General features: G+C 49.2%; 4 protein-coding genes across 4 annotated transcripts; 1 reads left to right on the top strand and 3 right to left on the bottom strand.

Annotated features, from left to right (window-relative positions):
- Positions 1-1,229: 1,229 nt before the first annotated feature.
- On the top strand, positions 1,230-5,223 carry FOXG_01540 (uncharacterized protein). The gene is made up of 2 exons (XM_018378403.1): positions 1,230-1,552; positions 1,688-5,223. Exon 2 carries the CDS (start codon positions 1,840-1,842, stop codon positions 4,660-4,662), a length of 2,823 nt encoding a protein of 940 aa, XP_018234317.1. The 5' UTR covers positions 1,230-1,552; positions 1,688-1,839; the 3' UTR covers positions 4,663-5,223.
- On the bottom strand, positions 1,296-1,706 carry FOXG_18126 (uncharacterized protein; the record flags this gene model as incomplete). Its single annotated transcript, XM_018398172.1, has 1 exon — positions 1,296-1,706. One exon carries the CDS (start codon positions 1,704-1,706, stop codon positions 1,296-1,298), a length of 411 nt encoding a protein of 136 aa, XP_018234318.1.
- A 51-nt stretch (positions 5,224-5,274) lies between the features above and the next one.
- FOXG_01539 (uncharacterized protein) lies at positions 5,275-7,175 on the bottom strand. The gene is made up of 2 exons (XM_018378402.1): positions 6,028-7,175; positions 5,275-5,967 (listed from the first exon to the last, which is right to left on the bottom strand). Exons 1-2 carry the CDS (start codon positions 6,281-6,283, stop codon positions 5,567-5,569), a joined length of 657 nt encoding a protein of 218 aa, XP_018234316.1. The 5' UTR covers positions 6,284-7,175; the 3' UTR covers positions 5,275-5,566.
- Positions 7,176-8,545: 1,370 nt separating this feature from the next.
- FOXG_18125 (uncharacterized protein) lies at positions 8,546-12,174 on the bottom strand (the record flags this gene model as incomplete). Its single annotated transcript, XM_018398171.1, has 6 exons — positions 8,546-9,045; positions 9,124-9,424; positions 10,605-11,217; positions 11,279-11,400; positions 11,457-11,713; positions 11,781-12,174. The coding sequence occupies 6 exons, from the start codon at positions 12,172-12,174 to the stop codon at positions 8,546-8,548; spliced, it is 2,187 nt and encodes a 728-aa protein (XP_018234315.1).
- Positions 12,175-12,770: the final 596 nt, after the last annotated feature.

Here is a 12,770-nt window from a genome sequence, read left to right as displayed (position 1 = left end):
TCGCAGTGCCGCGAACGAACAAAGAGCCAGGGATACTTGTAGTCGACCTGCGAGGTCACAGTGCAGATGTGGACTTGGAGTCTCATGTACCGATATTGACAGTACCTGTCATGAGATGGTGACCGCCATGAAAGTGTACCACTGCAGTTGATGAAGATCAATATCCATGATGGTAATGCTGTCCTGTTTCAGTAAGATTGGGCGAGGAGCAGGAGGGTTTGTTCATCGCTGATAGCGCAATAAAATGATTATGCTCTTGTCAGACTGTCATGAATAACAGAGATAGATTAATTGATATTTGGCAGCATAAGATGGCATATCCGAAAATTATTAACATCCAGTCAAGACAATAACAAGAAGAATGACCGCTTGGTGCAATTTGCCTCAAGGACAACACAGTGCGGGTCTGGTTTTGGGGTGGATTAAAAAAAAAGCTCCACCGCCAAGCGGAGTCGACGAGGCCCGGCCGCCCCTGGAGAGGAAGAATTCATGAAGGGAAGGAAACCCAGGTCTAGCGAAGGGTGCCTGGGTGCTTACCGCTGCCGCCTTGGAAGAAGTCAGAACAAACGACAAGCGCAAGGACTATCTGTGTTTTTGATATGACTCCCTTGGCTATGCCCAGGTATTCTCCACGTTTTAGTAGCGTTTTCACAATGCATCAGACTGCACGCATGTTACCAAAAAGTAGCATAGTTCATCACACACAATCCCTTTTGGGTTCCTTCGGCTTCTTGATCGGGTCACCTTAACACCGAGTCGATTCTGAACCGCCTTCCACTGGCATCCACTCGATCCAATCTTGGCACCCAACACGGGCAGCTGGAGTCCCCGAGAGCGGTGGCGCCCCTTGGCCATGTCGTGTCTCTCTCGAGTGTGGACTGTGGATGCCAGGGCGGATTGTCCAGGACCACGCCAGCAAGCCAGGTACCTGGACTAAGAACTAAGGAACTAGGGATTAGGGATCATGAACTACTATGACTAGGGGGCCTACCTTTGGGCCTGGGGCCTGGCCAAAGTTGGAAGGAAGCGCAGAGGTACTAGAGATGCATGTCCTCCCTGGCCATTTCCGGCCGTCTATTCGCAGTCGTGTTGGTTGCAGCGGTACCTGCCCATACGTACCCCCATCACAGTCAGTTGGCAGTGAGGTGGGGACCCCTTGCACTTGCATACACTTGCGCTTGCTGGGCGTGGCTGAACACAAGTGCATTTGGCTTTACCTCTTTCCCTCTGGCCTGCCTTTTATCACGAAATCGCGTTTTATCCCCCCTCCCCCGTCCCGTCCCGTCCTCTCTTCTTCATCTCTCCGGCCGCACCTCAAATCGAAAACGCCGCCTTTGCGAGCGAAGATTTTCTTCCTTCCTCCTCCCGACCTCTTCTTTCTTGGTGCGATTCCAGTTGCTCTCTTGTTTTTGTAGAGTTGCGCTGGTCTTGGCCGTCCACTCCTTTTCTTTACATACCATAGTTTTAACATCCGCCATTCGAGTTGTTCGTCCAGCCAATTTTCCGCGATTCATCTCGACGACTTTCAAGCCTGTTGCTGCCGTGTTATCTGGTCCGTTACCCCAGTACGACTTGCTCGCCATTATTTGTAGCAATATTCTCTTCTCGAAGCCGACACTCTTGGCCTTTTTTGCGTGCTCAATCTCAATCTCAAGATCTATACTGATCGTTGCTTGTGACGCCTCAGACGCGACCCTCTTCGACATCGCCAACATTTACTCGAACCGAATAATTAAGCGAGCCCGGTGGTTCTAAAACGGTTGCCTTGCTTGTCCTATGAACCTTTAATTCACACATTGTTGTCCATCACTTCGTTGCCGCTGCGCGGCTGAGGAGAAGATGGCAACCGCATTTGGCCCCGAGCGGCTAACCCGTCCAACTCCCGGTCCAGCGTTCGATAGCCCTTCCGATCGATTCGCTTCCTCAATGAACTCATTTACTGGCCCTCAATCGGTTGAATCACAGGCTCAGCTCGATGAGCCACCGCCAAACCCTCCATTCGTCTTTCCAGCCAAACCGCCTGCCCCAGCGTCCGCGCCCTCTTCCTTCTCGCGAGCGACCGGTCGTCGTCCCATGTCGGCCATTGAGACTCCCAACTTCAGCTTTGGGTTTTCTGCTGAAAATGCAGAGGGACAGTCTCGTTCGGCATTGCCTGACTTTAGTTTCAACCCTGGTGCTCTACTTTCGCCAGACCGCGAGAACAATTTTCTCCTGACTCCTCCAATTTCACCTCATTCTCCTAGAAATATCGCATCATCACAGCGACCCGGCGGCCATGGACATCGAAGAGGTGGGAGTGAATTTGTTGGGGGACGTATCCGCGAGGGCAACTCGATCGCCATCATGAGCACTAGTCCTACCAAGTCAGAGAGTGGACTCGTAACGCCAACATTTCAACCACCAAGAAGAGGCCATCGAAGAGGGATTTCAGGCGCAATCTCAACAAATGACTTACCAATTCTCCAGCCTCCCGTCTTTGATGCCGCCGGCCGAGGAAACAGCGCACCGACTAGCCCGACCACCTTCGGCCAGCCTAGCAACCAGCCGTCTCTACCTCTAGATGAGAAGGTTATTCCTGAGCCTGAATCTGCTCCGGAACCCGAGGCGCCAAAAGAAACTGAGGAGCTTGTTTCAGTCCCTTCACCGAGCGGAAGCCCCAAACAACCCAAAGCTCGTGTCGGCTTCTCTGACACGCTTGAGTTTATCCCACGACCTTTGTCCCTCGTCTCTAATGAGACTTCCAGTACAGTAACAGCGCGACCTGGGCACTCTGTATCTGGCAGCATATCGTCAATTGTTTCAGCTGCGTCTCACAACGGCCGTGATAGCCCTTCGCCATTATCTCAAACATCAACTCGCGAAATTTCAGATTCGAGGCCAAGCACTGCAGGTGCTATCCTCGAGCGTACTCCTGATCAGGCTAACACGCCATCTTCACCAAAGCGTCGAAATTCGATTCCGACATTACTCAATTTTGCTGAGGCTCCCAAAGCGGAAGATCCTGAACCAAGTCCGACAAGGAAGCGCTGGTCATTTTTCGTTCGAGACTCATCAGCTGGGAACACATCACCTGGCAAGAGACCACAGAGCGCCGGGTCAATTGATCTGTTAACCAAGGCATTGCCCGTGACTGGACATGGAATTGATCCAGTTGGCGAAAATGCTGAAATCACTCCCGTCAAGAGTAAGAGCAGCAAAAAGAGTAAGAAGAAAAAGAAGAAGGTGAAAGGCTGGGCTGGGGCTATCTTGCCACGAAAGCCTAAATCTCACAGCAAGCGATCAAAATCCGAGGGCGGCCGACCTCCAACTCCACCAGCTCCTAGAGTCGCTCGATACGAAGGCGAGGATGCGATGTATGGAGAGCCTGAATTGTTGGAGATTTCTACACCAACTCTCACTGTCACCGAATCTCCCAACATTCCTCAAGATGAAGCACCGAAGCGATCAGCAGATGAATCATCATATCCTATGATCGACCTCGACGCAGCTCTCGGCCCGTTCAACACCCCTCTACCACTCAATCCAGAGTGGGAGGCAGCGCAACGAGCTGCTGGCGGTGCCGGCAAGCGGCGACTTCACAGTGCTCAAGGCATGAAGGGCTTCAGTGGTCCTGGTATGCATTATCATCGTCGAGCGGAATCTGCTCCCGATCTACCTCCATTTGATCCAGGCCGTGCTGGCATGCACCGTTACAACAGCAGCTCAACAATGGCCGATGTTTTCGAAGAAGATGAAGAGGATGATGACGACAATGCCAGATCTGGGACAACAGATGACTCTTCTGAAGAAGAGACTGACTCTGACAGTGATGCTACACCTCCAGCTGCTGTTACAAGAGATCCCTTACGTGACTCGCAAGACAAGCTTTCAATTCACAATTCAAGCCAGCCGAACCAGGCCATGAGGCGAACCACCTCCAGCCTGAGTGACAAGGATCAAATATCTGCCAGTACGGTGCGGGGTGAGCGCTCGAGGTCATCTTTACACGAAAGCGTTATCGCCGAGGAGATGCCAAGCGTGATTTTTCGATCCCCTTTCATGCCTGCTGAGCGAACTGAGGCTACTGATTCTACCCCTTCTTCATTGAGAAGGTTCTCAGGCACCAAGGATCTGTCACCTGGTGAAGTCAGCCCCTTGCATCTTCCTGCACCAGCCAATGTTCCGACCAGCCCTTACGCCATGAGCTACTCGTCTTCTTTCCCGTCTCCTCGGTCGCCTATGTCTGTTGAGGTTCAGCGAATCTCAACAGCCCCCTCATCAGTTACCGACGACAACAACTTTCGGTCTTTGCTTTTGATGGGAGAGCCTGGACCCGAGGTTCGAGTTTCAGTGGATTATGATATCCCCTCATTGACATCTAGCAACTCTACAATGACGAGGGAAAGCATGTTTCTACCCAGCCAGCGTCAATCACAGCCCACTCTCCGAGAACCTCGACCAGTTTCAGTTTCCTCTGCTGCTTTTGGACGACGTCGATCAAGTCTTGCCAGCCTCAGCCGTCTCATCAGTAGCTCTCATGGTGAACGGAGCAAGCTCTCAATGGAGGTCACACTGGACAACGACGAGAATCACAAGAAAGCAAAGAGCAGCCGAACGAAGAAACTGGGTCGAATGATGCAGTTTTGGAAGCCCGCTAAGGAGAAAGAGGGTGAGGCGAAGTAATGAATGAGATATGCGACTTGAAGAAACTCTACAGCGTTGGCGTTCTATGACTGCCGTTGCAATTGCACGGCGCATGTACAATATTCTTTATGGCATCCTGCATCCGAGAAGCTTTACTCGGCAGCCTTACCAAGTCGACTCTATTTGGGGCCACTGCATGGAGCAATGGCCAGATTAACATTATTGGTCAAGAAACAAGGCATCAACAGACCTGGTACAGGCCTTGGATCGATGGAAACCCAAGTATTTTAGTTTAAGGAACGGAATGGGCGCAGAGGTTAATGATTGCATGAATAGCATTGGTATCTGGCATGGCCTCATGTACCTGACTCCCAGGTCGACAGGGCCGATGGTTGAGTCAGGTACTTGGGTAGCTTGGACTCCTCAAGGAGTTGGACAACCCATATGTGGCATTTATGCCGCTGTCAATATGAGGAAGACGTAGTGGGATATGAGTTCTAACTAGGTATTTTGCGGAGGCGGCTGGTAAATGCACAGAACTAGTAATGAACATAGTGCTGAAATGACTTTGAATCTGAATCTACGACGACGTGAGGTATGCCTCGTAACCCTATTCCTGACATGATGAATGTTGGGTCTGTTTTGGGACAAGGATGATATCGTAGAGTTTGGGAAGAAGGCGATCACATTCTCCAGACAGGTACAAAGCTCAACATTCAGGGGTCATTAAGTCGTGAAATGTATTCAAGAATGCTGCCTTGCAGTCTCTATGTAAAATCACCAGTAATATGGCGATGCGGGCTCAATAATCCTCCCAAGTAAATCCTTCCCATTCCATTCCGTTCCGTTCCTGAAACGCCTCAAGGAAAGCCAATTGCGTGCGTCTCGTCCAAAAGGTAGTGTCACAAGTCCAAAGCAACGACGCCATCTCGCTGAAGTAACATCACATCCACTTCTTGGCCATATCAGCGAAACCACCCCAAGTATCGCCACCACCGCCACCGCTGTAGGAGTGCGTGTCGCGCTCTACGCGAACAGCGCTGTTGCCGCCAAAACCGCTGGCCATGCGGACAGCTTCGCCTACGAGGCCGGACGAGTCGCCCGTGGCAGCCTTGGAGGCGACGCCAAGCATGCGCTCAATGGCGGGTGGGATACGTAGGCCGAAGCGGGCAAGAAGAGCAGTCAGAGCTCCCCCCGTGATGAGGGGCATGATAACGACGAAGAAGACCTTCCATGGGTGGCGCTTAGCCCAATGGACGAGGTCGCGGAGGAGACGCTTGAGTTGCTTGTATGTCTTCTGGACGAAGCCTTGACGTGGGGAGCGCTTGTAGTAAGATGAGCGACCTAGTAAGCTAGTTAGCACCTTTCGATTCCGAGGTATGAGGCTGGGAGGGGTAGAATTACTGTTCCCAAAGAAGCTCGAGCGGCTGTTGTTACCACCAAGTCCAAAGAATGAAGCGCGCGAGGAATTGTGCTTGCCATAGCGATCTCCGCCAAAGAAGGAGTCTGCCATATCCGCGAAGCCACCACGGCCACGCTCACGGGAGCTAGAGCGGGAGCGGGATCGCGAACGGCGCTTCTTGTGAGAGCGAGAGGATTTGTGACGGCGAGATCTGCCTGAGAGGACGGAGGCACCGTCGTTCCAGTCGAGGAAGCCCATCTTTTTGAGGATTCTCGGTGGCTGGATTTTTTTGGTGGTGAGATTTCAGAATGAGAGAAAGAGAGGTAGAGGGAGGGAAAGCTCAGACTGTGCGCATTCGTGAAAGAAAAGGCGCTATTAATTCAATTGGAGAATTATCTCGTGTCGTTGATTAATCCTCACTCTGATTCTGAGGAAAATCTGGATCGAAACGAGTAAAGGGCGGATGTGCGCTGCTGCGAACGAAAGATCCAATGCAGATGCAAGTCAGAGCTGTACTGTAAGAGTGAGGTACAGTAGTGTCAGTCTACTCGGCTCGGAGGGGCCACGGCGGGCACGGGCACGCACGGGACACACACGCGATGATCCTTCCTCACCGTAAATTCGAGTGGCTGGAGATACGATTCGCGCGTTTCAGGGGTCTCTTTTTCCTACTCCACCACTGCACAGTAGCGGGTTGCGCTTTAACCCCTGAGAGCTGGAGTGTCGTCCAGTGGAAAAGAGGAAAGGTTCTCTTTTTTTTTCTTTAGCTTGGAGCTTGGCTTTGTTGAGTTCTGATTCTCTGCTGCAGTCTGCGCATCTCGCGGCGAACTGGCCTGAACGGGACTGAGGAGAGGGACTGAGAACTGAAGATGCAGGGGTGTGATATGTACCCTCGTCTCTTAAAAGGTGATGATCCTCCACAATAAATTGACGAACGATATGCGAGAGTCGCTTCGAGCAGCACGGTTCAGTATTGTTGACTTGCTCTATGAGGTGAGAAGGCTTATTTATTTGTGAATTCGCAAAATGGTACAACCCTTGTGTATCCACTTGTCTTGTGTTACAGAGTACAGTACAGGTGTTGATATGTGGTTGAGTAGAAATATCCCGGCTGGATGATAGATACATGAGCACACGGCTTTATACCAACAGCAGCTTCTTGCTGTAACTGTTACCGTTACAGTACATACTTTGCCACGGAGGACCACTTATGTAAAAATCAGCAGACGGTGAAGCCCGAGGCTACAGCAATTCAACAGTTCGCGTATTGTACAGCAGAACCTAACTCTTTAGCGAGGGCCCGACTTACATGGATGTCCGTTACGCTGAGTCAACCAATTGCCAACTCAACCATGGAGAACCTCGTTGTTCTGTTCAGAATTTTCACGAACTGACTCACAAATGTTGATACTTCATCAACCGTTAGACACGTTGAAGTGACCCGTAGGGCTGAAAAGCCAAAATGGAGACCTCCCGTGCCGTCCCGCTGTGGCCCACGTCGAGAGAGTGCGCGATCGTGAAAAAAATTCCCCGTGCTGAGAGAGAAACCTTACACCGCCAATGCTTATATCGTGAGTTTAAAGTGTTTCCATAAATACTTGTTCAGCTGTCTAGTGCCACGTTTTAGAGTATTCTGGAGACTTCGGCTGATGATATCCACAAGTTGGGTGTTATATGGAAAGAGTTGTCAGCTAATATTCAAGGGGAATGGCACATGTGGCACAACAGGGGATATCAAATTTGATGTAGTCAAACTTTGGATGGATCTCATTGAAGGTGCCAATTGGAGCCCCTTCAAAGATTGGATGGACATCAATTTCATCTGTATCATAGATTCTTGAGTCTGATAGTCTACAAGTAACCTTAACTTGTGCTTCTTTACGAGCCATCAATCATCGCGGGATTACTGGAGCTCTATGGAATGAAGGGGCCTTGATGAAGATGTGTAAAGAAAAGAGATAAGATTGAAATGGCACCATTCAAGCTCTTGTGACCCCATGATGTGTTGATGATCTATCATACCCGAGTGACCCCTTTATGACCACCCCTTGAATGCCCACCAACGATATCGATATCAAGATACGAGGTATACAATTAGCTATGATAACACGACAGAATGAGTTAATTCGCGATGTGTTTTCAGTCAAAGCAGAAGAACAGGTATTTGTTTCTGAGGGGCCATAGCTAAAACTTGAACTTTGAATAGATAACTAGCCTTGTCTCTAGCCAGCGACCTTTTAACCCTCCAACCAAGAGTAACTCTTTAGCTCAGATATGACCTCAACAAGATCTCTATATACACCCAAAAGTGACAAGATGCAAGTGTTTAGACGGCTTTCTCTGCTGCCAAATGAACCCAAAATAGCATGTAAGTCCTGCCTCTCAAAACTAATGTCGGAAGATATCTTCCCCCAAAACCATTCCCGAAACCAATGCCCTCTGTCCGGCAACTTGGCGTCGATGCCATCATAGAGTCCTCTCGGTGCACAGTAACCCGTTGGCAACGCCTCCAGCAACGGTCTAGGACTTATCGTCTGAATATACCCTTTTCAAGGCATGCTTCGACAGGCCAATGACCCCATCTGACCCCACGTCGAAGTCGGCCGGGTTGATGAGGCCTGATCTCCCTGCGATTCGGAACACTTCGTTGTGGATGAAACTCATGTAGCGACCTGCAACTTCCGTCGATAATGAGCCCATTTCCGGGCTGACTTGAGACGCTGGTTTCATCTTTTTGGAAACGGGGTCATAGAGTTCATCTTGCATCTTGCGCTTCAGAGATGGATAGGGGACCGTGAGAACTGAACTGGACTCATTGCGTTCTCGTAGTTGGGATTCAAATTGGCGAATCTTGTCTTCAAGATTCAACACGGCCTCTTCATGAGAGACCGAAGATGACCCCTCAAGATCGGCATTGCCATCTGATATATCTGCTGACCCAGGCTTTGGGGTCATGACACCGCGAATTGTGCTTGGTGAAGAAGGCTCAATGGAGGCGCCGGAGTTGGTGGTTGACCCCTCTTGTGGCTCATAAGTCAGTGGCGAGGCCTTGGTGCTCTCCTAAGCCGCTTTCTAAACGGCGTCTGGAAACTGATGACCTGCCATCTTGAACGCGGAAGAGGGGAGCGGAGTAGACCCAGGAGACTCAGCATCGTCCTCAGATGCGCCGACAGGAGTACCCAAGGGAGTGGCCCCAGCGATAGGCTGACCACAATGGGGTCTTCCTGAGGAGTCTTTGAGCTCAGCCGACTGGGAGGAAGGGCATTGCGCGGCACCTGGCGCCTCGGTCAGATTGGGGTCTTCCATGATGAAACTGGAGACTACAATGGCACCAAAGAAGGTGACGAGATGAAGTTGGCCCCAATATGGAGGTCGAGATGGCCTCTTCTTGAAGGGGTTCTTGTTGCGAGATTAGCCAGGCTGTGTGAGCTTGACGTCAAGGACTGGCGGGTACCCGCTGAACCGACAGCGACCAAAGGATCGCTTTTGGGAGGCGACGGCTATTGAGACCAAATATCGCTACTGGAATGTTGATTAGAGAAAGGAACCGGACGATGGTTAAGAAGAAACATACCAACGGAGTGGGCCACGATGTCCGGAGGAGCTTATCTGCGACAGCGAGAGCGACAGTAAGGTGGCTTGGGATCTTAGAACAAATTGTCAGAGATAGAGAACATCATCTTCAGAAGAGAGACGACATACCTAAGCCGAAGGAGGCCAAAAGACTCTAGCTGAAGTGGATTACAAGATCGGCTTTCCTTACACGCGAAGCTGCATTTGGAAGCTACAGCAACCAAGAAAGAGGACACAACAACCGGGAATCTAATGATAAATAATCAGTAAGTGAAGCATAGAGTATTAATAGCAAATTGACTTACCTTGAAGCGTCTTATGATCTGAGTTGTGAGGCTGGGATTCAACACCGGCGAAGCTTGAGTGTGCAAATGAAGGGATGCGAGAGAAGGAAATTAGAGGAGAAGAGGGAAGCCACTGAAAAAAAAAAAAAAAAAAAAAAAAAAAAAAAAAAAAAAAGAAAACAAGTAACGAAGCTGAGAAAGTAAAGGAAGTAACTGGAAAGCAACTAGGAAGCAAGGGAAGCAAAAGGAGGCAAGAAGATGCAAGAAGATCGTATGAATTGTGGAGATTTTTGTTTCTTAGATCCTCATCAGTGAATGAGCTTGTCACGTCATATAATGAATTTGACAGTGATTCGCTGCCAGTATGAGGCTGGAGCTACTATTGGATACCTTGCCTAGTCTCACAGATTGCCAGAGGGGAAAGAGAAATGGTTCAAAGGGGAATGTTCTGGTGCCTAGGTAGCAAGGACACTGCTTTAGCATTGATTACCAGAACTATCTGGAGTATTGTTTCATGTCTTGAGGTCTTTAAAATGAATATATTAAAGAAATAAGTAACTGAAGTCGGAATGGGAACTTTGATATCCTTGTACGGAGGTTGGACTCATAATGTTCTCCAATATACCCCTGAACCAGCATCACAAGGTGCTCAAGTCCGGCACTTCACTCAAGTAGATCCAGGGCATTCGCCGTATGATAGAAATAAGTTGGCCCCAAGTCACCAGGTTCAGTTCTTTCATTTCGGAAGCTATTATTCGCATCAAGGTCGAATAGTCCTGGCCACTAGGTTCGCTGACACTGCAAAGAACCAGGAGCCAGAGACGAACAACCTGCAGGTCTGCACTGCAGTTCCATGGAATATCAGCTTCTGTGTCATTTGATATTGTTCTGAGGAGTGTCGTGATACGTGCTTGAGCAGTCCCAGGATAAGAGCGGCACCTTCGCTTCACCTGTATAATCCAGATGATAGCACCAAGCCTAAGCGACTCCAAGATTATTGCGTATGGTGTATCAGGCTTCGGAGGCTCCAATTGTTGTTGGTTCAATAAGTCATGCGCAATTGGGTTCAAAAGGAGACTCATTTGCTCTTCGTCGCTCCAGATGGCATCGCCCTTGGTCACCTGCTCGGTCTGGAGGAATGTTGCAAGTGCATTCAAATCTCCCATACATGCAAGAACCGCCAGAAAGCGCTCATAACACAATATATCGTCGTTAAGGAGGCCGAAAAGCGGACCTGGGAGCATGTTCAGGCCTGGGCGAACGAATGCGTCTAGGTTCATGGGTAGTGGAAATAAGGGTTTCGTGTTGTGCAGAAGTGCTGCCGTGATATCGACCCTGACGGACCATTGAGTCGCTGAATATAACTGATAACGTAGCAGAAAGGCTTCGCACATACCATGATATCATGAGAAGTAGGTCCTGATTATTCTCTAAGGTAGAAATGCCGCCCCTGGCCTCAATCACCATCCAGATACCGCTGATGTGAACCATCGCTTGGTCAAAATCTAGGTTGGAAAACTACCACAATTTCAGTTATCCGACCAAGAAGAATCTATATATGATGCGAAGCTTACATTGTAGCAGATTAGTGCCAGAACAGCGCTAATAACGCTGTCCGATGTTGCCCAACTCGTATCAGAGCTTGCAAGTCTGGACTCGATACACTGGATTGTCATAAGTGAGCGCTCCAGCGCTATGGACTTGAGTTCTAGTGATGATCGACGGTATAATGGGATAAGAACATCTGGTGAACTAAAGATTTGCTGGTAGTGCTTCAGGAAGGCAGACTTTCTGAAGGCGAAGGGGGACCAAAATGTATTTGCCGAATAAGCTGTATCCTCAGATTCAGTACGTACGAAACATCTAACTAGATTATCATAGGACTTGAGTTCACTTACTGCCGCTCATAGCATTCTTCCCTGTGGCCATGATAAGAGTAAATCCGTATGCCGAGAACGAATCTTCTCCCCATTCCTTCTCGAAGACAGCCAATGCATACAATGTAGGCGTGCTTATTGTGGCCTGGCACTCCTCGGGTGTTTTTGAATGGCCATAGTGTCTTCTCTTTGGACTTTCTTGTTTGCCGGTGTGCTTTTGTGTCTGCCATGTCAAGGTGACGAACTGGCGGTCCTTTGATGGCTTTCGTCGGGCCTTGCCAATATCAAGCATAACATGGCGACGGACCTCGGAATCAATTGAATTATGCTGATTTCTACGTGGAGGAAAATTGTTTTCATTGGTATTAATGAAGAGGAGACGTTTTTCCTCTGGAGGCTTATCCATCCCTGCCATCGTGACACCAACTAAACATGTGCTAGAACGAGACAAAGGTTTGGGGCAAAGCATTGAGGAAACATGAAAACAGTACTTTTATTTGATTTATTGTCTAGAGTCAGATTCTGAGGTCATCAATCCCAAATGAGGCCCACCACAAGTTGAGTGTCAGTCTTAGGCGTGTGATTTCAAAGGCTCCGCGGAAGCAGAGAGGATTGATAATCATACCAGATTCCAACTTCTAAGCACCAGGGCGCAAACTCTAGCTCCTTACCATTATTGAAATACCATTTACCATTCCTGGTACATCTCTTAGAATTTCAATTATAGCTTTTGCCCTTTTTGATTTACCATTGCCCTTCTTTAGCAAGTGGCCAACGGTCATTGTGTTCAAGGAGAAGGCGGTGACACAGCAGATCCTTATCCTTCTAAGCCTCTTCGGTGATACCATGAACCGTTTGGGGTACAAAGCAGTCATGAAGTTGATGGTTTCTTAATCTAAGGGCAGAGAACGATGAATAATGACCTCGACTTTCGAACGCGAAAGATTTAAGGCATGGGAGAACAGGATGTGTATAAATATGAACCAAGAGCCGTCCGCAAAGTAGAAGCAT

The sequence above is a fragment of the Fusarium oxysporum genome, chromosome 5 (genome assembly GCF_000149955.1).
Source record: "Fusarium oxysporum f. sp. lycopersici 4287 chromosome 5, whole genome shotgun sequence".
Lineage (NCBI taxonomy): Eukaryota > Fungi > Ascomycota > Sordariomycetes > Hypocreales > Nectriaceae > Fusarium > Fusarium oxysporum.
The sequence above is the reverse complement of the archived record's forward strand: the minus strand, read 5'-3'. Positions and strand labels throughout refer to the sequence as shown.